This window comes from Grammomys surdaster, unplaced genomic scaffold (genome assembly GCF_004785775.1).
Source record: "Grammomys surdaster isolate TR1022 unplaced genomic scaffold, NIH_TR_1.0 137, whole genome shotgun sequence".
Lineage (NCBI taxonomy): Eukaryota > Metazoa > Chordata > Mammalia > Rodentia > Muridae > Grammomys > Grammomys surdaster.
In genome coordinates, this window is record NW_021604595.1 from 726,026 (window position 1) to 750,659 (window position 24,634).

Below are 24,634 nucleotides of genomic sequence, written 5' to 3' on the forward strand. Positions count from 1 at the left end.
TGGGTAGGACAGGCTGTAGGAGTGATGTCTATATGATCACAAATCTCTCATCGCATCACTGTATGGAATTCATAAAGGCTCTACCATCCTGTTCCTAGGTCCTGCCCAGTTCCAGCTGTAATAAATAGTATTGCTCTGAGTGAGGACGGGTACAGTGTTGGGTTGGAATTAATGAATCATGGGGTATATATCTGTTGGCTTGAGTATATGTTACCTGATAGTTTCCCAAAGTAACTGTCAGTTTACTCAAGTGGTTTGTTTGTGGTTTTTTTTTTTTTTTTTTTTTTTTTTTTGCGAGACAGGGTTTCTCTGTGTAGCCCTGGCTGTCCTGGAACTCACTCTGTAGACCAGGCTGGCCTCGAACTCAGAAATCCACCTGCTTCTGCCTCCCAAGTGCTGGGATTAAAGGCGTGCGCCACCACCGCCCGGCTTGTTTGTGTTTTTTAATAAGACTCTTTGAAGGAACATACATGGTAGGCAATCAGTTTACATTAGCTTATGCAGAAAAGAAATTTGATGGGTTCCCGTAGCTCATGGTAGAGCCAAAGCTGTAGAGATGATACCTGGTCATTGAGGATGGAGCACCCATCCTACCAGTCACTTAGCACCTGTGTCATCTCCCTGTGCCAACTTCTCAGTTTCAGAGGCAAGAAGTCTGAAGTCTGTTCCCTACGGGGCAGGGGCTGCCTTAAGGCATTAATGCACAGGTAAGCTAGGTCCCCAAAACAGGTGAGCAAAATCTGTGTCAGATAAAAGAAAAGAAAGCTGGCAAAGCCTTCTGTGAACACAACACACACACACACACACACACCAGACATTCTGCTACATCATTTCAAATTAATTTGTTCAGATTTCTGTAGTATTTTACTCAGGTTGCTTTAGAAAAACAACTCCATTTTAGAACATTCAAGGATTTTTACTTCCTCTTCATCTCCTCTAATATTCAAGAGTTATTTCATTGCAGTATGAATGGTAATAAAAATGTCGTACAGAGAGATGGAACGTAGAGATGCAAGAGTAAACTGGGACTCCTTTCTCACTAGTCTCACACATTTCCTCCTGGACTCCTAGTAGTAAAAATGAAGAGATCTGAACACAGTAAGGATTTGTTATAATGTTGATGCTGGTTTTAACAACAGCCATCTATACTAATATAAGACACCACCGGTAAGGCTCTATGCACAAGCCATGCCCAGTCTTCATAATTCTTCTGTTATGTCAAACTTCTGGGAAAATGTATATAAGAAAACAGTAGAGAACGGCCTTGGAAGGAACTCAGGAGATCCCTGGAGCTTCTATGGCAGTCTCTCCCTTTCATCTCCTGTACTTGACTTGGCAGCTAAGCTGGATTGCAGGGGCCCAGCTCAGCCTGCTGTTTCCATCCTGGCTTTGGGACACTAAAACATCAGTGCATGTATGTGAGCCATGTTTTTCTTATTTTTAAAATAGGCATAACTTTACTTCTGCCTTATACCAGTGTTCCCTGACTTGTTAGACAAAAGTTCTTTGAGCACTAGTACGCCTATACACAAAGTAAGTTTCTCCTACCCTGTTACCTGTTCTGTGATCAAAGTTGCCCTCCTATCTGTCTTCCTTTCTCCCAGGAATCCTTGTTCTCTTTTTTCTCAACCATCAGCTCTTGAGGTAATACAAAATTTAATGAAGGCAGAGGCAAGTAGAGGGGAAGGCACCAGTAAACTATTGGAGGCCAGGAGGCAGGGAAGATGGCATCTCCTTAAGACCGCGGAAAGCCTGGAAGAAGGCTCTTTGGTTTTGAGAATCACTGTCCTCCAGGATGAGAGGTGGAAGTAGGACAGGTAGAAATTCAAAGTCACTGTAAAAGACAGAAATGGTGTCTCTGCCCCATCTCCCCAGCATGATGGTCTGCCTGTGTGGGAAAGATATACAAAGATAAGAGGTTTCTAGTCTCTGAACCCAGAGTGGATTTTCTTTATAACTTTCCTCTGCATAGATAATGGGGTTTTTATTTTTAATAGAAGGTAAAGCATAAGGAGTACTTTACTAAATCTAGGCTCTTTTTTATTTTTATTATGTATGTGAATATCTTGCCTGTATTTATGTATGCATATGTGCCTGGTGCCTGAAGACATCAGAAGAAGGTGTTAGATCCCCTAAAACTATAGTTACAGATCACTGTGAGCCACCATATAGCTGCTAGGAATCAAACCTGTGCCCTCTGCAAAAGCAATAAGAGCTTTTAAACCATCAAGCCATCTCTCCAGCCCCCAGGCTTTTTTTATTATTTATTTTTATTTGTATGAGTGTTTGTGTGTATCTTAGTTAGTGTTTCCCTTGCTGTGAAGAGACACCATGACCAAAGCAACTCCTATAAAGGACAGCATTTAATTGGGGCTGGTTTACAGGTTCTAAGGTTCAAGCCATTATCATTATGGCAAGAAGCATGGCAGCGTCCAGGCAGGCATGGTGCTGGAGAAGCTGAGAGTTCTACATCTTCTTCCATAGGCAAAGGAGAAGATTGGCTTCCAGGCAGCTAGGAGGAGGGTCTCAAAGGCCACTCCCACAGTGACACACTTCCTCCAACAAGCCCCCACCTCCTAATAGTGCCATTCCCTGGGCTAAGCATATTCAATCTACTACATTCCACTCCCTGGCCCCTATAGGCTTGTTCAAACACATGAGTCTATGGGGGCCATACATAGCTATAGCATAATGCAGAATACATATAGTCCAACTTCAAACATCCCATAGTCTCTAACAGTCTCAACAATGTTAAAAGTCCAAAATTCAAAGTCTCTTCTGAGACTTAAATGTAATCCCCTATAAAATCAAAATCAAAAGGCAGATCACATGCCTCCAACATCACAGGCTATACATTATCATTCTAAAACATCATAGTGAGGAAAAACTAGACCAAAGCAAGACCAAAAACCAGGTGGGCAAACCCTAAACTCTGCATCTCCATATCTGATATCCAGCTCCTTTCAGCTTTGTTGACTGCAGCACACTTCTTTCTCTTGGGCTGGTTCCACTCCCTGTTAGCAGCTTTCCTCAGCAGGTATCCCACAGTTCTGGCATCTCTAACATGTTGGGATCTTCAAGGCAACTTCAGTTTCACATCTTCTTGTTCCAGTGTCTGGGATCCACACATAGTCTTCTGGGCTTCTCAAAAAGGCTTGGGTCACTTCTCCAGCTCTGCACTCTGTATGTAGCACTCTAGGCTCTGGTCAACTCCACTGCAGCTGCTGTTCTTGGTGATCATCCTATGGTACTGGCATCTCCAATACACTAGAGTCTTTCACTGCAACTAGGCTTCACCAATACCCCCTCATAGGCTGTCTTCATGGTGCCAAGCCTCAATTTCTTTGCGTGACTCCTTCAGTTCTAGGCCATCAACTACAGCTGAGGCTGCACCTTCACCAATGGCCTTCCCTGGTCTCTCACAATGCTGAGCCTCAGCTACTCTTCATGATCCCTTCATGCCCTCAAAGCCAGTACCACCAGGGAGATTCTTACACACTACCAATCCAGCTGCAGCATGAGGTACAGCCTTAGCTATTTCTGGAACATAGCTATTTTGTGCTCTAGGAAAACACTTCCCAGATTTCACCTCAGTGATGCTGTCTCTTCTTAATCATTGCTAATTTCTTAGCTCCAGATAACCAGCACCAACTGTCCCAGTAGTTCCTTCTATTTTTGACTCTAAAGCCAGAAGCCACATGGCCAAAGCTGTTGAGTTCTGCTGCTTGCTGGGGCTGGACCGTGGCCCCCTTGTTCACCAGCTTTCTGTTTCCCAACTCCTTTAAGCGCCTTGCTCTGTTGATTGAACTTGAACTCAAGAGATCTGCATGCCCATCTCCTAAGTGCTGGGATTAAAGGTGTGGTCCACCACACCTGGACTTAAGCTTCTCTCCACTTAGAACGTGCTTTGTACCAGGCTGGCTTTGAACTCAGAGATCTGCTTGCCTTTATCTTCTGGAATTAAAGGTGTGTACTACCTTGCCTAAGCTTTTTATGGCCACTAAGCCTCAAGATCCAGATCAAAAGGCTTTATCTTTCATTTCTAGATTGTAGTTGGCTCCCGATTAAAAATCCAAGTGAAAACAATAACCAAGTAATAAAAATGCCTAATATAACTATTTCCTGTTTAATGGCAAATACATAAAACAATAAGCTTAGCTGGGTGGGATCTTGCCACAAAGTCACCAATTCTTTAATCTGTTTATCTCCTTGAACACAGGATAATTTCTTTTCCAAATTGCTCGAGAATGTCTACCCCTTCACTGAAACAGTCATGGGAGTGTGAGCCTGATTTACTTGCCTCACTGACTAAAAGGATCATGGTACCTGCCAGCCTTGCCTTAGGCCCCGTCAGATGAGCTCCTGTTAGATGGATGCTACACCGTGTCCACTCTATTGGTTTTTAGAGTTTCTGAATTAAAGTTAACACTTTTAACTCTTTAACTGCCCCTCCAGGAGTGCCTTTATGACCTCAGAGCTTGGGGTAAGGTGCAAAGGCACTTTAGTGTTTGGGAATGGATCAAGAGAGTAGAGTCAGTGCTTCATCAACATGGAGAGGTATCCAGAGAGAATACATGTTCGTCTGTAGCATCTGTGTGCACAGACAGGTAGAGAACTGGCTGTTGGTATGTGTCCCGGTGTGCCTGTTCTTACTCTTTTGTTTTTGTTTTTGTTTTGTTTTTAGCTCTTTTTCTAAGCCTGCTGCTTTATTTATTTAAATATTTATTTTTGAGCCAGGGTTTCTCTGTGTAGCCTTGGCTGTTCTGGAACTTGCTTTGTAGACCAGGCTGGCCTCAAACTCACAGATCTGCTTGCCTCTGTCTCTGAGTGCTGGGATCAAAGGCGTGTGCCACCACTGTCCACCTGGTTAAGCTAAATCTTTTTACAATCATTGTGTAACACAATTCCATGCTATGCTTGTGACTGATTCTCATGGTACAGGAGATGGTAGAACAAAACCATTCCTATTGGGAACTGTAATTGCCTTTACAAAGCTTTGTTCATATGTTCTCCATCTAATGTCACCCATTAATATGTACAAAATGCCAACCTTACAAAGCCTGGATTTGGGGCCTGTAGAGGTAACTTGGAGGTTAGGAGAACTTGCTGCACTTGCAAATGACCTGGACTTGGTTTCCAGCGCCTACATGGTAATCCTGGTTCCAGAGGATCCAACGCTGTCTTCTGGCTTCTTTGGGCACCAGGCACGTGTGTGGTATATAGACATACATGCACACTGTGGTGGTTTGAATATGCTTGGTCCGGGAAGTGGAATGCTTAGGAAGTATGGCCTTGTTGAAAGAAGTGTAGCTGTGCCAATGAGGTGTCATTATGGGCACCCATGGTTGACTTCCATGTTGTTTTCATACGTCTTCAAGGACTTTGAATGTTTTCAGTGGTCCTTAGCCCTAAAGCCATACAGAACCAGGACCTGCAGCTTATCGTCTTGTTGTTTGCACAGAACTGGCCTTTACCCTGGTGTCGCCACCAGCTGGTTAAAATCTTTAAAAAAGTTGTTGTAACATAATTCCAATATAGCAGATCTCTTACAAATATAAGCCCCCCCCCCAAGTTCTTCTGAAATCTGTATAGACAGGAGGTGCATAAAGGAGAGGCGACCAGGAAAGTAAGAGTGGGACCCACCCTTCGGGCTCTGCACTTTGGAAATATTTGGCAACAATCCCTGATAAGATTCTGAGCCATCTGCAGGGTTAGATGACCACAAATCACACGCAGGCTAGGCAGAGCTGTCCTGGAGTTTGTGGTTTGCTCATAAATATTGGTGCTGTGATGACATTGTCTTTCCTTGTTCATGGCTCATATGAGCTTAGAATAGAGAACGTTCTAGTTATTTGCTTCTCTGAGTAACATTTAGCATGTATTTGTGAAGTCCCTCTGGATCCCTCTGGATAAACAGTGTTTACCATGACCTCCTTGGCTGGTCCTAGTTATATGGATGGTTCCAGCAATAGTCCTGAGCAGCTCTCTCTCTCAGTGCCCTACTTCCTCTATCGATGACATGGGACCTCTGTTGACAGTCAAGTCTTTCCATTCTCTGTATAATTAAAGAACTTACATCCTGTATCATCACAATCTTCTGAACTGACAGAACCACCCCCTCCAGCATCAGAAGCCCATTTTGGAAAATTTCAGATTTGCAGAACCACCAGAAGGAAAGCACAGCATGTACCATCCAACTCAAATGCTGACCTCTGCCCTAGACTGTCAAAATGGACAGCCAGTGCCAGCATGTAAGTGTGTGCAGGGTGAGGAGTGTGATAGCAGCAGCTGCATGTCCACATGCACCTTCTGTCACTTCAAAACAATTTCAAAGTATACAACAGCTGAGCCTCACAGTTCAAAAGTGATTGCCCAAACGACTGAGTTGAGAACCAAGGCCCATTGTTCCCGGCAGAGGCTGTGCTGGCACAGCAGTCACTGGTCTGAGTGGGACTCTACTGAAGCTCCATTATCAGTCATCTTGGCATTGGTGTGAATTTGCATTTGCTTAATGGCCAGTTATAACATTAATTCTTTCAAATCTTTTTTTTTCTTTTTTGGTTTTTCGAGACAGGGTTTTTCTGTCTAGCCCTGGCTGTCCTGGAACTCACTCTGTAGTGTAGACCAGGCTGGCCTCGAACTCAGAAATCCACCTTCCTCTGCCTCCCAAGTGCTGGGATTAAAGGCGTGCACCACCACTGCCCGGCTCAAATCTTATTTTTAATGATACTTCTTAAATGCTTTAACCTCCCTTGTAGCCCACCATGCACCAGAGGTAGTGGAAAAGAAAGGATATAGGGTGTGAAGGGAAGTGGACCTGGTTAGAAAGGTTCCCTGGAGCAACTCCCATCTGTGCTGTCTGGAAATCAGCAGTTCAGTTCGCAGGTTAGCAGGTAACAGCAGTTCAATCCACTCACAAACACCTCACAGATACACCAGTCCAGTTCGGTAGTCTGGTTAGCAACAGCAGTGACACAACCTAGCAGAGACAGCCAGGCCTCAGCCTCTGCTAGAGTCAGCAGGAGGGACCAACAGGAACACCAGGAGAAGTTCTTGGCTGTGCCTCTCTCAGGGAAGCAAAGAGAAGACTGGAGACTCACAAGCATTGCCCAGCTAGCTGTACCAGCAAGCCAAGGTCTGTCTCAGTCACTCTGTGGAGTCCTATTTATACCCTCCAGACATCACATGTCCTCCACGTGCCTTGTCTCAGCGCGTGCATCCAATCAGCCTGAGCCTTGGAAGCAGCAACAAACTACAGGACACCACCAGAAGTTTTTTGGTGTGTTTCTCTCTATGGAGTCCTGACAAATACAACTACTCAATGTAAGGCGGACCAATACATGCATGTTGTTAGCAAAGAATCCATCACATGTCCTTTCATGTGCTTGCTTCAGCAGGTCATCCTCTCTCCTGTATCTGCTTCAGCCAAAAATGTTCCTTCATCAGTTGGCCTTAGCCTTTCACACCTGTGTCCACTTTAACAAAACATTTCTTCACCTGTTTGCCCCAGCAAAACACCATCCAACCAACTTTCCAAAGAACCCTCAAGTTTCCACTTCAGCCAGGAATGTTCCTTTCCTTGCCATATTCTTTTTTTTTTTTATTGGATGTTTTATTTACATTTCCTATGTTGTCCCCTTACCCCATCCCCCACCCACCCACCCAGGAACCCCCAATCCTCCTCCCCCTCTTCCTGCTTCTCTGTGGGGAGCTGTTTTGTACCCCCCCACTCCCCCCCCCCCACCCTCAAAATTCCCAACCCCTGGGGCATCCAGCCTTCATGCAGTCAAGGTTCTCTTCTTCCACCTATGCCCAGCAGGGCCCTCCACTCTTACATATTCAACTGAAGTGCTGGATCCCTCCCTAAGTGCTCCCAGGCTGGTGGTTTAGACCCTGGGAGCTGTGGTTGGTTGGTATTGTTGCTCTCCTCATGGTGCCGCAAATCCTTTCAGCTCTCCTTCAGTCTTCACTCTAACTCCTCTATTGAGAACCCCATGATCAGTTCAATGGCTAGTTGTGAGCATCTGCCTCTGAATATGTCAGACTCTTGCAGACCTCTGTGGAGACATCCATATCAGGCTCTTATCAACATGCACTTCCTGACTTCCACATCAGCCTCTACCTTTGGTGATTGCACATGGGATAGATACTCAGGTGGAGTGGTCTTGAAACGGCCCCTCCTTCAGTTTCTGTCCCTCACTTTGTCTCCATATTTGCTCCCTTGAGTATTTTGTTGCTCCTTCTAAGAAGGACCGAATCACCCCCACTTGGTCTTCCTTCTTTATGGGCTTCATGTGGCCTGTGAGTTGCATCTTGGGCATTTCAAGGTTCTGGGCTAATATCCAATAATCAGTGAGTGAATACCATGTGTGTTCTTTTGTGATTGGCTTACCTCACTCAGGATGATAAATTCTAGTTCCATCCATTTACCTAGGAACCTCTCGAATTTGTTGTTTTTAATAGCTGAGTAATACTCCATTGTGTAAATATACCACATTTTTTTGAATCCATTCCTCAGTTGAAGGACATCTGGGTTCTTTCCAGCTCCTGGCTATTATAAATAAGGCTGCTATGAACATAGTTGAGCATATGTCCTTGTTAAATGTTCGAGCATCTTCTGGGTATATGCCTAGGAGTGGTATAGCTGGATCCTCAGGTAATGCTATGTCCAATTTTCTGAGGAACCGCCAGACTGATTTGCAAAGTGGTTGCACCATCTTGCAGTCCCACCAACAATGGAGGAGTGTTCCTCTTTCTCCACACCCTCGCCAGCATCTACTATCACCTGAGTTTTTAATCTTAGCCATTCTGACTGGTGTGAGGTGGAATCTCAGGGTTGTTTTGATTTTCCTTGCCATATTGTTAAAGGCTGCACTTATAGGTGTACATCAACACATCCAGCTATTAGGTTGTTTACATATATTTTTAATATCACTCAGTGTAAGGCTTCCCTGTGTCTTTACAATGGCTTTTAAGAGTTTTCATTTATGAAGAAACCAGTTTACCAATGAAACAATTTATCTCTCTCCCACAGTCACTGCTTTTCACTTTGTATCTGATAAATCTTTGACTAATGTAAGATTCAGAGGTTTTCTACTGTGGCTTTTTAGGTCCATAGTTTTAGCTCTTTATATTACACCTCTGAACCACCTGTTTGTTTAACCTTTTGTCTGGTGTGAGACAAGGGCTGAGGTTCCTTTTGAGGGAGGACTGAAACAAGGTTTCCCTGTGTAGCCCTGGCTGTCCTGGAACTTGCTCTGTAGAACAAGCTGGCTCTCTGCCTGCCTCTCTGCCTCTGCCTCTCTGCCTCTCTGCCTCTCTGCCTCTCTGCCTCTCTGCCTCCCAAGTGTGGTATTAAAGGCATGTGCTACCACAGCCCCAAGACTCCTTATATGAAGATGCCCAGTTGTCCTGGCATTGGTCCCTGAAAAATCAGGAAGAGTCTGACCACATGGCACCCATATGGCAGCTAACCATGTGCAGAGAATCTGATGCCCTCTCCTGACCTACAGTCATCAGGCACACATGTGGTACACAGACATACATGCAAGCAAAGTACCCATACATATAAAATAAATCTTAAAAAAAAAAAAGCTGTGTCTGTGTGGTAGTGCATACTTGTAATCCCAGCACAGAGGAAGGAATAGGAGGATCTCTGGAGCTTGCTGGCAAGCATATAGCTAGCTAAATGGGAATCACCAAGTCTCAGTTAAAAGTGTGTAGTGCTCTGTGCTCTTAGAGAGGACCCAAGTTTGGTTCCTAGCACTCATATCACATGGCTCACCACTACCTGTAACTTCAGCTACAGGGATCCAGTGCCACTGCCTTCACAGTTACTCACACATGTACATATGAGTACACACACACTTTGAACTAACAATAAACTTTAATTTCAGCACCTGTGTGTGGTACAGAGGCATGCCAATCTCTGAGTTCAAGGCCATCCTGCTCTACAAAATGATTAGTTCCAGGCCAAACAGAGATAGTGTGAAACCCTGTCTCTAAATAATGATGGAACCAGGCATGGTGATAGCTTTAATCCCAGCTCTCTGTGAGTTCGAGGCTAGCCTGGTCTACATAGAGATCTAGGTCAGCCAGGGCTACACAGAGAAACCCTGTCTCGAAAACAAAAACAAACAAGGTAAAAAGAATCCATTTATCTATTAGCTAGTGAACAGATACACTGTAATCTATATAATATTAACTAGCCATTTAAGATAATATGGATGGGCCTTTAAAGCATACTAAATAAAAGCATGTCTCCAGAAAAGTTCACATTATAGAATTCCACTTGTCTAAAATTTCCATAATAGGAAATCTATAACAGAAAATATGTTAATGGTTGCCAATTCTGTGCTGGGAACAACATTTAAAGGCCAGAGAGTTTCTTTACAGAGTAATGAAAACATTGGAGAATTAGAAAGTGGTATAATTGTACTGCCTTGGAAATAGAAAATTGTGTGTTCTAGTTGTTTTATTATGCTGTATTCATGTTCTTTGAATTATGAGGTTTAAAAAAAAACATTCAATTGTTCAGGCATAATCTTTTGAAGTCAAGATAAACTGACTTCTGTGGATATCCAGACTGCCCATGGGATCCCCTGTTCATTGGCTGCTATGGGAACTTAGTGGAGGGTTGGTGATGTTATGGTACTGAGCCACTATGGCTGAAGCATAGTACAAGGCAGCTTGCCTGTTAAAACATAGCCCCTCTGTACTCTATCAGCCAGTGCCATAGTACTGTCAAATGTAAACCAAGCTGGAGAGCAAATGGACATACACACACACACACACACACACACACACACATGTCTAGCATAAACACCAGGGTTTGGGGTTTTGTTTTTGTTTTGTTTTTCCTCATGCAAATTCTACCATATGGCACACAGCTGAGTAAACACATGGCTGCAACGTTCCTCAGTGGCACTCAAGCCCAGCGTTCCTGGAGAGCCTGGGGCCCTAGAGTGCAGGCACAAGAGCCAGCTGGTTAGTATGCATGAGGCCTAACAGTCACCTCCATAACTCAGCCTTCCTGATGACATCTGCAGACACACAGGCTTCTATTGTCCTCTATACACCAGACCCACCCTTCATGATGTGCAGAATGCACTTGTGCATGAGACAGAACATGTCCCAGATTGTCCTTCCAAGGCCAGCTGTCTCCCCTCTCTGGGCCTTGGCTTGACTGATGGAAGAATGTGACCTAAGTTTCCATATCAGGTGGATAGTTTCTGATGAACCTTTTGTTGTCTTACTGGTGTTCATGGAACACACTCTAAGTCAGAGACCATAACTAACTCCTTCCTGCCTGCTTAGTCTTTCCTTATCAAAATAAGGAAGTAAAGGTATGTAGTAATATCTCAGATTTCCTGTCACTCTTAAAACTAGCTGATCTCCAGCTTCAAGAACAGTGCACATTTAAATCTGGTCATTTTTCACAGCTATTCTGCCTTCCCCCTCAGTCTTCTAAGCCCTTGTCGTTAAGAATAGCACTTTATTAGTGACTATAATAATAAGGTTGCTGTTCTTTAACTCTCCACTGTGTTCTGGAGTTGAGGTGACCAGGCAAGGAATGAAGCTGGAAATGCAGCAACCTTGACTTACTACAGGGGAGTCCTTGCAGTCCTAGCTTTCCAGAAGCATGGGTTTGAATGCCTGCCCTCTGCCCAATGTCAGCAGTTCTCTTTGCTATTAAAAACTAAGTAAACTTTTTAGTGAAAGCCTCTAATTTGAGCCTTCCTTTGGCTCATTCGATCAGCTCCCTCCTGCTTGGAGGCCAAGCCTCAGGCCCCACCTTGGAGCCAGCCCAAGCCCCAGCACTCCCTTGAGCCCCGTGTGCTGCCGCCAAGCAGAGTCTGGAAGCCGAACTGCCACGTTCACACACACTCCTTTACATTCCTCAAACAGTTGTTATTAATTTAGAAGAGTCTGAGGTTTTAACATCAACCAGCACTTTCCACTGAAATCACTTAGGTATACATTTTCCTTCTAAAAACTTGTTTTGCTGAAATTAGTAATTATCTGTAAAGTATACCAGCCCACCCCAGCTTTGGAGCCTGGATGTGTTCTTTGTTGGTGGCTACATGCAGAGACACTGGCAGCCTTGGCTTCCCATGCTAGCAGTAGCTTTTCCAAGGGGGAGTATTCATTCTCTGAAGGGTAGTGACATATATTTGTCCCCATGCAACTTTATTTGATAAGCCCAAACTGCTTTAATCTAGCCAGTCTCTACAGCCGTAGAAGGCTCTGCCCCCAGTCTCAACCCTACCTCAGGGAGCAGCTGCACCTCAGTCCTTGCTTGACTTAGGTATCACCCCTGGGAAGCATCTCTTCTTCAGACACTGAGACAATATGTGGAAGGACCTTTCAAAGATCGGCCTGGAGACCTTAAAAGCTTGTGGTGATGTCAATCTCAAGTCTGTTGTTTAGTCTCTAACCCTATAGTCTATTTGAACAAGAGCAGACAAAGAGTGTTCATCAGTTATATTTGTCTTCTGATCAGATACTTGGAAAACAAACTTTGTCGACATAGTGATATAAATGCAGATGTCAGTTCTGATATGTTAGAGCCTCCTAGATCCTGCTGTGGACAAGCATGGAGGCATGTCCAGAGCAGTCATACTGTCTGAGGAAACCATACCTGCTCATCTGTGGCACTCACTCCATCCCTGTTCTCTATAGACAGAACACTGCATCCATGAAGCTGACTCTTAACAGACCACATGCTTTGCCCTATCACAGTGGGAGCCTGGTACCTCCACTGTAGTTGGGTACCTGGGTGAGGTCTAGCCCATGTCAAGGAGTCAAGGGCCAAAAGCTTATCTGGGTGAGTTGTGAGGGCAGGATCCGCACCAGTAAATAGCATGTGTGACATTTCCATCTCAGGTGCTAAAGTGTTTCTCCTAGCTTTTAGGATGCTACTTCTTCTAGAAGGATCTGATTGTAACTATTTTCACATACAGGAGAAATACCCAGATAGTGTGTACCTCCCAGAGGGCACCAGTTCCCACTGCATGGAGATCCGCAGTACCAGACAGCCAAGGTAAGTTTGTGCAGCTCCACACCACTGGAACCAGGACTGTCCATAGGAGAGGCTAAGAAGGTACCTGAGGAGGACTAGAGAGTATCGAATGGCAACATGGTTGGTATCACAGGAGATACCACCGAAAGTGGGCAAGTAGACTGCTGTGTAACCATGAAGGAAGGATGGTATACATGGCTAGAGGACCTAAATGTTGGCCTAGGGTCGGCAAGAAGCACTTCTCCTCAGGGACCTTGGGTAGCCAAGAGAAGGCACAGGTGTGTGACTCTGCGGGTATGACAGAGACAACAGTAGAAAGCCAAAGGTCCACAGAGAACCCAAAATACCATAACAGATGCTCCTCTGCACCTAAGACCCTTGGAAGTATCCCCCACAGCCACTGTCAGGCTTCATATCTGCACATGCCTGTATGTTGTGTCAGGACCTAGGCTCAACAGCCTAACTACACCTAACATGTCTTTTAACATGGTCTTCCTTATACAGGCTGCTGGGGATGGCCTTTGTCACGTAGTTGTAGTTCATTCCTTCTCATGCCTCATCCTTCAGTGAGGAGTTCTGGCTGTAATCCTCAGGCCCTGGGGGGCTTGAGCTTTCCATTCCTGTTCTTCTTCCATATGCCACATGGCTGCTCTTAAAGTGTGTATAGCTTCCTACCAATTCCAGATCATTTTCAAAGCATGCTGCCTGTTCCATTACTTACCACACTGATGTTTGCCATGGTGTGAGTACAAATTTCTGAACTGTCATCACGCATCTTCCTCCTCTGTGGGGAGATGGATTTAGGAGATGAGCCTGGCCAGCAGAGAACATGTGACTAACCTTTTTGAATTCCAGGAGCACCAAACATCACCTCTTTTTCAGGTTTGAACTGGTGATTGTTTGGAGGATACAAATAGATGAGGAAGGGAAGGTTTTTCCAAAGCTGGATCTTCTCACCAAAGTCCCAGAGCGAGGTAGGACTCCGGGTGTATGTATATCCTTTCTAAAGGATGTCTCAGTGTGCCCAGCAAAACCACCTGAGTATCTTATCCGGGTTTACATGGGAAGAATCAAAAGTTGAAAATGTCATTAAATGTACTTTGTAGATCAGCTTTTAATATACTTGAACCAGTAACCGCCCACACACTCAGGGAACTACTTTCCTGAGGCCTATGCAGGATATGTGGAAGAAGGCATTTTCCCTGCCTCAGGTTACAGATGACAGCACCCACCCCTTGGTCTTCAATCTGTCTCTAATGCTTTCCATTGTGTGGATATGGGGGGGAGGGATGCTGTCTTAGACATTCTGATGTTTTTTTACCAGGTTTGTTTTCTTCACAGCCCTAGAACTGGACAAGAAGAAAGTCATAGAAACTGCTCCTCTCAGTTTCCGAAGCCTGCTAGGTGTACTTGGTATTGAAGCTGCTCTAGACAGCCTGATAAGATTGTTCAGTGCAGATAACAACTAGTTCCCTGCTGGCAAACACAGGAATATGATTCTGGGCTGAGGAACATTCGAAGTATGTTGAATATGAACATTTCTCTTTTCCAATTAGAAACCACATCCTTCAGACATGCGTTTGTGTGCAGTAGTGGTATTACGTATGAACTCCCATGGCATAAAAATAAAACTATTCAGATATGTTAAAAGCAACATGTATATTGCTTTGTACAGATAAGTTTAATATTTGAGAAAATGTTCCAAGAATGGTTATCCATTCTCAGATGGTATGAAAGAGCTGTGTTAAGCTGCCAACCTCACGTCAAGTTGGTCCAAGACAGCATGGGACACAGTAAAACCCAAAGCTATCATCTGGTCTGCCCAGCAGAAATCTCTCAGCAAGTCCTGATACTCCTCTTGGTCTACAGAAGTACCACTGTTGCCTTTACTTGGAAACTTGAAGACACACCCACAGCCTGAGGGTGGCACATAACTATAATTCAGCACACAAGTTTAAAGCAGCCTTGGCTATACAGTGAGCCACTGTCTCAGAAAACAAAGGCTAGATTATACCTCCTTTATAGTAGAACAAATTATGTACAAGGCCCCTAAGTCCAATCCTCTGTACCACATACGAAGTACCCAGGCTAAGGCTGTATTATCTCAGACACAGAGCTATATCATTTGGTGAGTGCCTCAGTTACCTGCTGTGCTGCCAAGATGAGGGGTTGGTATGGGCATCCTGAACCAAGCAGAGTCAGTATGGTTGCAGGAAAGCCCTGCACATGCTGACAGGGTGCTCCATCTGTGTTCTTTAGACACTGTTTGTTTCCATCTACCTATCTATCCAAGACAGGGCCCCTTGCAAAACCATAATTCTCTAAGCCAGACCAGCATTCTAGAAATACAGGTTTCTGTGAAACTGCTCTGAGTCTGGGACCCAGCCATACCTGAGATCATTACTGTGCCATCAGACAACCAAAGACACACATACACACAAACATATACCCCTAGTCCACCTCCACATCAATCCACCCTGAGTCATAACAAAACCAAAGGCTGCTTTCCCAAGACATCACAGTCTTGAGAACATGACCTTCAAGCACGTGACTCGGGTGAAAGATATAAAAGCACACATGCTTGTGTGCACAGACCAGTCAAAGTCGAATGAATGATCCAAATATCCAAGTGTCTGTCTTTACCCGAGTGTTCAAGAATATTAGGACAGAATTTAACAAACGCTATAGGATGTTGCTTGATTCAAACAAGTATAATTCTCAGATTATCACAAAATTTCCCACAAAAGTTTACAATCAGCAAAATATTTTCTTCATTTTTCATGTAGTATTTTTCATACAGTTCCATGGTTTTACTACTATGTTACAATAAGCCTTCATTAGTCTCTCAAAAGAATGATATAAATAATCAGTCTGTACAGCCTACCATAGGATAAAAAAAAAAATGAAGACAAAAACTCCCAATGATTTCATAGCAGCCAGGCACACTTCTGGTGACCCATAGAATCCTCAGTGCCAGCTAGGAGCCTTCTATCTAGCCCTGATGAAAACAGTAAGGCCCTAGACCCAAATACCCAGGATGCCTCAGAGCTAACCTAGGGATGAATGTGGCTTAGGAGGAAGGGAAAACTTGATCCTCAACCACCCAAGACACCAGAATGCCAGGAAAACTCTGGGCTGTCAGGAACACCCACCCAGCAGACCTCAGCAGCTCTGAATTACAGCTCTGCCTCCAGCCTCTACAGCAGCAATTTCAGGTAGGAACAAAACGCCTCAGCTCCCCCCCTAGAGTTAAAATCATAAAGAAGAATTTAAAAAAAAAAAAAAAAAGCAATGCTCAAACGAGTGGTATCCATCCTGACCTGAGTCCTGTGTTCCCTGCTGCTGCCCTTTTATAAAACTATGGGCTTCGGTACCTCCACAGGGACCTGAGTCTAAACCCCTCAGAACCAATGTCCACACACTAACCCCTAACCGCTCGGCAGCAGGGGACCACCCTAAGCTTGTGTTGATGTGTGACTTGCATTGAACAAGTGACCAGTTAACAGCTGGGAAAGTTCCAGTAGTATCCATGTTTTCATGAAAATCCAAACCGTAAGATACTCGTAACAATTCAAGTTTTCTGTGTCAATAGTCTGGTGGTAGGAGATCCAAACCTTGGGTCCTAATAATAAGGCTTTTTGTATTAGAGAACTGGACGTGAGCTCTGCTTGGAAGAACTACCCAGGATGTTTACCTGGGACTTAACGGACACTTCCACTCTAAGAAAACAGATGGCTTGCTGGGACACAGCACTCAACGTCCTACATTCCTTGTCCTAGAAGATTATAGGGCTCTTCAATTCCTTGTCTTTGAGAGGCAGTCTAACCTCAGCAGGGGTTAAAAGCAAAAACATTCACAGCCAAGTCACCCAACACAACCGAAAAAAGCTCTGCCATTCAACTTTCACATTCAAGTTTCAAAGACACTGCAGGGGAAAGGTTAGACCTTATGGAGAACTAATGTGCAATCTTCATGTTCCTTGAACCGAGTCGACCTCACAGTGTCATCTTTGGCATGCACAGTCTTTGAGTAATAGTTGACTATCTTGCTGTCTAGTTTATACTGGTGAGGAATGCTCTCATAGGGCTTGAGGTCGAGGTCCAGTACAGACACAGAGAAGGCAAGCCGGGATCTTGACGAAGGGATGACAGGCCTCTGGTCAGAGCTGCAAGTAACAAAATAATTTCAGATTACAGTCACTCAGGCCGCACAGCTTGGCTCTCAAGAGCACCCATTCTGTGTCTCTGTGCATCTACTGTCTGTGCCAGCTTCACATATAAGCACAGGTAAGTGACTGCTAAGCCACAGGCTAGCACACTATGTCCAGGAAGAGGGTTAATAGAAGAGGTGGAAAAGCCATTATGTGGAATGCGTGAGTGATAGTCCCCATGCTCCCGTGGTATTAGCAAATGCTGGAAAAGTCACTTTATCATGAGCCAAGTATTACAAAACCTAAGAAAAAGTAAAAAGTAGATCAGGCTGTGCGGCAGCCAGATGGATGGCTTTTGAGAACAGACTCTCTTTATGTGCTTTCCCACTGCTGCTGGGAACTAGCTCAGCCCCTTTATGCTTTTCACAGTCAGAAAGCAAGCTGGCTTTGTGTTAACTCTCAAATCACATCTTCAATGCTTTTGTTTCTCAAAGCTTTTGTGGATGTTGTAAACATCAGAAAGTCATGTGCTTCTAACAATATGAACAATTACTTGTAAACCTTTTCAGAATAACTTCAAACCAGATACTGAGGCGGCAATATATCCAACTGTGTCCTGAAAATGTAGTACACTGCAATCACACTTCTGCCTAAATAGCATCTGATCCCAGCTGGCCCAAGAGAACTGTTAGGGAGACATGGTTCCCCTGTGCTCACTTCTCTGTGCATTCAGAAATCTTAATGTTTTAATAATCAAGACACACAAAGCACCAGTCTCAGAAAGTCAAGAGGTAAAAGAGCAAACACTGCCTGCCATACATGGGCCTGTTCTAAAGTACACTAAAGAAAGCCTTTATTCTCACTTGTTGCTCGAGAATCCTGTTTATAGGGGGAAAAATTGAATTAGATTCCATCACAGGTCTGACAGGTGACCACAAGCTCCAGAACAGCCAAAGACATGGGCCAGTACATACCAACTCCTTAACACCAAAAGCCTGTCTCCTTCAGACTGTACAGCTAAGATTCAGCAAAAGCCAAGGCAGTTATCCCTACTGCTATGACCACACATATCCCTGAGGTAGCCCTAGATACTGCTACTGGGATGACCAAGGCTGCGGAGCTAAGCTGCTGCCCTCACCATGATAGCTACTCTCCAAGGCACTTGCCAGCTTTGAGGGAGGCCAGAAGATAAGCAAGCAGTGAGCCTAAGCTGCCCATGCCTGTGTTTGCAATAGACTCTTCAAGGCTTAGGGACAAGTAGCAATGAGCAACTTTCCTGGTATTTCCAAATTCTTAAAAAGCCTGCAGCAACAGGAAGGATGACTTAAGAACTTCTCAACTATGATTGAAACAAATTGCAGCCACAGGGGTTTGTGGGCTGCACATTTAAAATTCAGGGATATAAATTCAGCCTTAGGCTTTACTATGCATCCTAAGATGAACCCAGCCCTATTTTGCCTCTGGTTTTTTGTTGTTTTGGGTTTTTTTTAGGTGTTTCTTCCAAAGCTAGGTACAATTCCTGTGAGCAAAGTGGCACCTTCCCCAAAGAAGGCTGTGCATTCTCCAAGGAAAAATTGGGGGTGGGGACAACCTTTCTCCTGGTCACCAACTGTCTTCTGCAGCTCCTTTCACAGGCAGGAAGTACAGCAGCAGAGGTACTTGGACGGTCCTACTGCCTTCCTCTACCTCCTTTCCTCTTGCTTCACGGTAGATCTAGACCACCAACTTGGAGCCTCCTGTAACCTGGGCCCTACTATCTGGTCCAGAGACCTGACCTCAGCAAGCATGCAACCTCGCAGGGTGGGACCCATTTTTACCATTCAGAAAGCTATGCAAAAACAAGTCAGGATTTCCTAGTCTGTCATCTCTCTTCAAATTAGTCACCAAATTCGCAGCTTCCAAAAATAAGTTTGAGGAAGTATAGTGCCAAATAGCAGAGCTTTTCAAACACAAAGTTCTAAACATTTCACATTTTAAAATTAAATAATCTTAAAACACTTATGAATAAAAGTGGTGTATTACCTACCTTTCCCAACTGCATCCTTGACCAGGCAGGATAGACAGTAATAATAAACAGTACCTCGGGAGTGGCTCTCACCTAGCACGGCAGCTTAGTCCACTGAAGGGCTCCTCACAGCTAAGCTCTGGGTCTTTCTTGAAGGATAACATGAGTTTAAAACTAAACAGTCAACTACCTTCCCCAGTTATGCCCTATACATATTCCTTAGCATTCTGAACCAGAAAGTGCTGGGTCTGCCAAAAAACCTGACTAAGAACCACAAAGCTCAAAAACATTAGAAAAATAGGTAGTCACCCTGACCAAGGAGCACAGGTCAGATGTGGAAGGTCTGGCATCCCTAAATACCAACACTAAAGATGCTACCTACAGATGAGCAAGCCCAGCCTGAATTACTAAAAGTTAGGGGAGGGGATTATGACTAGCCAAACACTTGAGGAGGGATGTAACAAACATGCTGGTTATTCAGAAGAGGAGCAAGAATAACAAATATGCTGTTTGGGAGATTTAAAAATGACAGTGGCACCTGTGAAAGTTAGTACATCTTGCAACCTATAAAAGGCTCAGTGCTATGACTCGGATGAAGCCTGTGCTGCTTCTGAAAACAATTTGCCACATTATCTACACTGTTTCTAAAGTTATTAGAGTACTTTCTCATAAAACATTAACAAACATTCAAATTTGATAAAAACATTAATATATATAATAATAGTCATCTTAAAATGGAAAAGTTTATTGTTTCCAGAAATGGCCTTTAATTAAACCACAGATTTCTAGAAAACAAGTTAATTTTTAAAAAAAGTTACAAATCTTTTAAAAAAACTAAATAAAAAATAAAGCCCTGTGTATACCAAAGATAGAGCAGCCTGCTGGGCAGGGTTTCTAAGTAAGGGAGCTTATTTGCCATCACTGTACCATAAACCATCAGACAGAGAGAAGTGCTGGAGCCTCACCTGGTGCCCTGCAGACAAGGGGAAAGTGCGATCATGATGGAACAGTCCTTGGCAGTCATGGCTACCCGGTACTGCTGCACCTGTGGAGGAGAGAGGGCAGCTCCAAGTCACACAGCTCCCAACTCAATAGAGCAACTGTTTCCTGCAGTAGAACCTAAGGGGAAAGTTAGACGAATGCTTGACCCATGGTGGAAAATACTCCCCGTGACAACACACATGCTGTCATCTGGCAGTTCTGTCTTCAGTTTTCTTTATACAACAGGGTGCCTTAATGCCTGCTGAGGATGCAGAGTTAATATAGACACAGAATGTGCTCACTACTGCTGTAATCACGGTTCCCTCAAATATCCTGCATGTGTCTTTTAGAAGGTACAGAGTAATAACTGCTGAATACAGTGTGGTCAACATATTAAGCAGCCAAGCAACTTCAGTGACATCATCATTGGTCCAATATCTGATCTGATGACAGACAGTATTCTCTTCTGTCCCTTTGAACCATTCCTTTTGATTTCACAGAAGTGAAGCCTGAGAAAACCTCAAGCTTCACTTCCCTGCAGAAAAGGAAGAGGAAGGAACAGCTTACACACCAGGCCTGCAGGCTGCTCTGGGCCTAAAGAGCCCAGGATGAGAAGACACCCAGTTCCCATCTGCACACCCTCCAGTTAGCAGTAAAGTTTGTTATTTCAAGATACATACCCAGAAGCCAAGTCAAAAAGAAAGAGCCAAACATAAGTTGCCCTTAAAGCAATGCCAATCTAACCAAGGTACAACAAAGAAGCCACACAAAGACAGTTTTGAATTTGACTACATATAAATTCCTTTATGTGTATGGGTGTTTTTGTCTGCACGTTGTGCAGTTCCTGGGGAGGCCAGAAAAGGGCATCAAATCCCCTGGAAGTGAAGGTACAGATGGGTGTAAGCCACCATGTAGGTGCTGGGAATTGAACCAGGGTCTTCTGGAAGAGCAGCCAGTGCTCTTTAAATGCTGAGCCATCTCTCCAACCCTGACATAAATATTTACATAAATAATGTATGTCTTATCTATGAAAAGGTATTACTGCTACAAATCAAATACAAGTTTGTAATAGTTGCCGGGCAGTGGTGGCGCACGCCTTTAATCCCAGCACTTGGGTGGCAGAGGCAGATGGATTTCTGAGTTCGAGGCCAGTCTGGTCTACAGAGTGAGTTCCAGGACAGCCAGGGATACACACAGAAACCCTATCTTGAAAAAAAAAAAAAATTGTAACAGTTAAACTTCTTTCTGCTCTTGGGCAGGGGAAGGTATCTCAGACACAAAACCAAAGAGTGAGATTTTCATTTAGAGTACTGTTCCAGTGGGTTATTGAGCCAAGTTAGTGGCAACTGAAAAATTGGATGAAATAGTCAAAAACTTGTGATTGAAGGCACTGCTGATAACACAGAGATGGCAGGGAGTTAGGTCTGCTTTCCAAAGGAAGGTCAATCTTCAATGCTGTTAGGGCAGGAACCACATGAACCTTCTCTAACCCTGAGCCTAAGCTGCCAGGCCCTACCTGTAACTGCTGCTTTACTTCAAAAGGATCAACCTCAAAGCTGGGTCAAAATGACACCAGCCTCTCAGTCCCCTTGGCAGAGACAAGCCTAAAATTCTCTAGGCTGCAAATGATCTCTAAAATAATTGTACAAATACAATATCTGACACACAAGTAAAAATATGCAGGCACAGACAGGGTGACATGAATAAAAGCCAACAAAAAAAAGCACACAGGGCCTGTGAGGACCTCTAGTTCCCTTCACTTCTGCTGAGAAATGTAAACTGCTCTGAAAAATAAAGACTTTTGTAAAAAGAGCTAAAACTGAAAAACAACCCCACAATAGCACACACGGATGCACACACAGGAACTCCAGCTGCTAAGGTACCAAACACACATGCTGCTCCACTCAAAGAATCAGAACAAAAAGAACTTCTGAGGAGAACTGGAAACCATAAAAATCAGCCATTTAAGATTTTTAGAAAAACAAAAAAACAACATTAACCATTCAGCAGATTAACTGAGGAGATGTGCCACCAAATAGAGGGGAAAATCCACAAGGACAGCAAAGCTGAGCAGCCAGCCTCTGAGGAAGCTAGAGGCAGTAACGGATGTAAATCATCCTTCACTGTGTCCACTGCAACAGTAGTCCCCACATTTTGTTTTCTACAAAGTGTAACGCTAATTACCCATAAAGCTATGAACTGGACAAAGGAAGAGGCCCAGGTCAAATAAAAGAAGAAATGGAAGGGCAGAAGAAAAGGCCTTTTCCCTAAACTGAAGATATCAAGCCCTACAGATCCCAAAGTGTCTCCAGAAAATAGTTAACATACCATTAAACTAAACTAAGATCACTGCCAAGCAGACCTGCCTTAACAGATAAGGAAAGATATTTTGGAGTATGGTAGCTCACCTATAATCCCAGCACAAGGGAGGCTGAGGCAAGAGGACCAGCCTGGGAAACATGAGACCCTGTCTCAAATTTTAAGTCTAAGTGACAGAGATGTCTTTTGTGTGTGTCTATGTGAGTGTATGCACACATGTGTGCAAGGGCTCTTAGAGGCCAAATGAAGGCAGTGGATCTACAGGAGCTAGAATTAGAGGTGAACATGTATCTACTCTGAAGTAAGATACTGGGAAATGAACCTAAGGTCTTCTCCAAGGGAAAGCAAGGGCTCTATACCAATGATCCATCTGTCCAACTCCTGCATTTACCAATATTTTATTAATCCATCTCTCTACCACCCAGAAAAACAATTATACAACCTGAAAAGATTCCTCAGTGGTTAAGAACACATGCCACTCTTGCAAAGGATCCAGTTTTGGTTCTCAGCACCCACATCAGGCAGCTTACAACCACCTGTAATTCTAGTTCCAAGACGCCTGACAAGTTCTGTCCTCTGGGTTCCTGCACACATACACACAGTGTATAGACTCATGAAATAAACTAATATTTTTTAAACCATTTTATGTCTGCTTATTCAAAGACAAGAATAATATGAAAAGATGAAAAAGACATGGTACAAATATTAAGTACAAGAATCTAAAGAAGCTCTACTATGACAGAAAAAGGAAATGTGAAGGTAAGAAGTATATCCAAAGATAAAAAGCTACCTGGAGCCAGGCAGTGGTGGCACACGCCTTTAATCCCAGCGCTTGGGAGGCAGAGGCAGGCGGATTTCTGAGTTCAGGAGTTCGAGGCTAGCCTGGTCTACAGAGTGAGTTCCAGGACAGCCAGGACTACACAGAGAAACCCTGTCTCGAAAAACCAAAAAAAAAAAAAAAAAAGCTACCTGGAAAGTATTTACTTCTAATGCCAAGGCACCTAAAAATAAAGCCTCACAGTAGAATAGGAAATCCTAACTCACTCAAAATCACTGCAAAGCCCTGAAAGCCAGAATGCACAGCAAAGGGACAGCTCAAATACCACTAATGGAAAGGCTACCAAACATGAGAGCAGGCACAGAATGACTCCATATGTGAAGTCCAAAAGCTTTCCACGGGATCCAGGTCAAGACAGGGAACTTAGCTAGACTCCAGAGAAACTGCATACTAGATCTTAGCCGAAGCCAGTAGGGGCTCTGGTTGGCTTCTGCTCATTGGGCTATACACTTTTTCTCCACTCTTTCCTGTATGTGCTATATTTTCATATTCCAAACAGCTAATGAGATAAAAGCTCAAAAAGTAAAATGAAGATATTTAAATACTAGTAATATCTAATCTTTGTGATCATATGGCACTGGAACCTACCAAGCATAAACTCAGCAACTCATTTACACACTCAACAGGGAGGAGCTTATGTTCAGGAGAGAAGAGTAAAACAATGTCAAAATCAACATTTGTCTTTACTTTTTAAAAAAAATTTTAATTAAAATAGAATGACATCATTTTTCCCTCCTTTTCCTCCCGCAAACCTCTCTCAAGCCACTTACAACTCATGCTGATAGTCTCTTTTTCTTTGATTATTTGTCTTAGTTATGGTTTTACTGCTGCTGTGAACAAACACCATGACCAAGACAACTCTTATAATGGACAACATTTAATTGGGGCTCAGAGGTTCAGTCCATTATCATCAAGGTGGGAACATGGCATCATCCAGGCAGACACGGTGCAGGAGGAGCTGAGAGTTCTACATCATCGGCAGGCCTAGTAGTGCCAATTCCTTGGCCAAGCATATTCAAACCATCACATTATTGTTAAATGAGTATGTCTGTATGTCTGTATGAACATAAGGATATATGCACAAATACACACACACACAACCTGCTGAGTCCAGTTGTTTTGTGACTCTGTGACTCGAGGGCTCACCACTCTACATTGGATAATAAATAAGGGGCTAATTCTCCTTCTCCCAGCAGCCATTAGTTGCCTAAAGTTCTTTGTGTAGTGAGGGGACACTGCAAACTTCCCCCCTTCCACTTTCACATGCCTGTTTATATTGCCCCTGCTACAGTGTTGTTTCTATGTGGCTCTCTAGGAGAG

General features: G+C 43.8%; 2 protein-coding genes across 3 annotated transcripts in view; one reads left to right on the top strand and one right to left on the bottom strand.

Annotated features, from left to right (window-relative positions):
- Nucleotides 1–14,675, top strand: part of Cenpp (centromere protein P) — a 180,082-nt gene extending 165,407 nt beyond the window's left edge. For both annotated transcript variants that reach the window (XM_028763149.1, XM_028763151.1), the window contains 3 exons: nucleotides 12,963–13,042; nucleotides 13,904–13,995; nucleotides 14,363–14,675. In XM_028763149.1, coding sequence (XP_028618982.1) covers nucleotides 12,963–13,042; nucleotides 13,904–13,995; nucleotides 14,363–14,490 — 300 coding nt within the window. In that variant the 3' untranslated portion in view covers nucleotides 14,491–14,675. The remainder of the gene's footprint in view (nucleotides 1–12,962; nucleotides 13,043–13,903; nucleotides 13,996–14,362) is intronic.
- A 1,031-nt stretch (nucleotides 14,676–15,706) lies between these two features.
- Nucleotides 15,707–24,634, bottom strand: part of Ippk (inositol-pentakisphosphate 2-kinase) — a 41,397-nt gene continuing 32,469 nt past the window's right edge. Inside the window, exons 12-13 of the mRNA XM_028763167.1 lie at nucleotides 20,142–20,221; nucleotides 15,707–17,186 (exon numbers count right to left, since the gene is read on the bottom strand). Of these exons, the coding sequence (XP_028619000.1) occupies nucleotides 16,961–17,186; nucleotides 20,142–20,221 (306 nt within the window). The 3' untranslated portion in view covers nucleotides 15,707–16,960. The remainder of the gene's footprint in view (nucleotides 17,187–20,141; nucleotides 20,222–24,634) is intronic.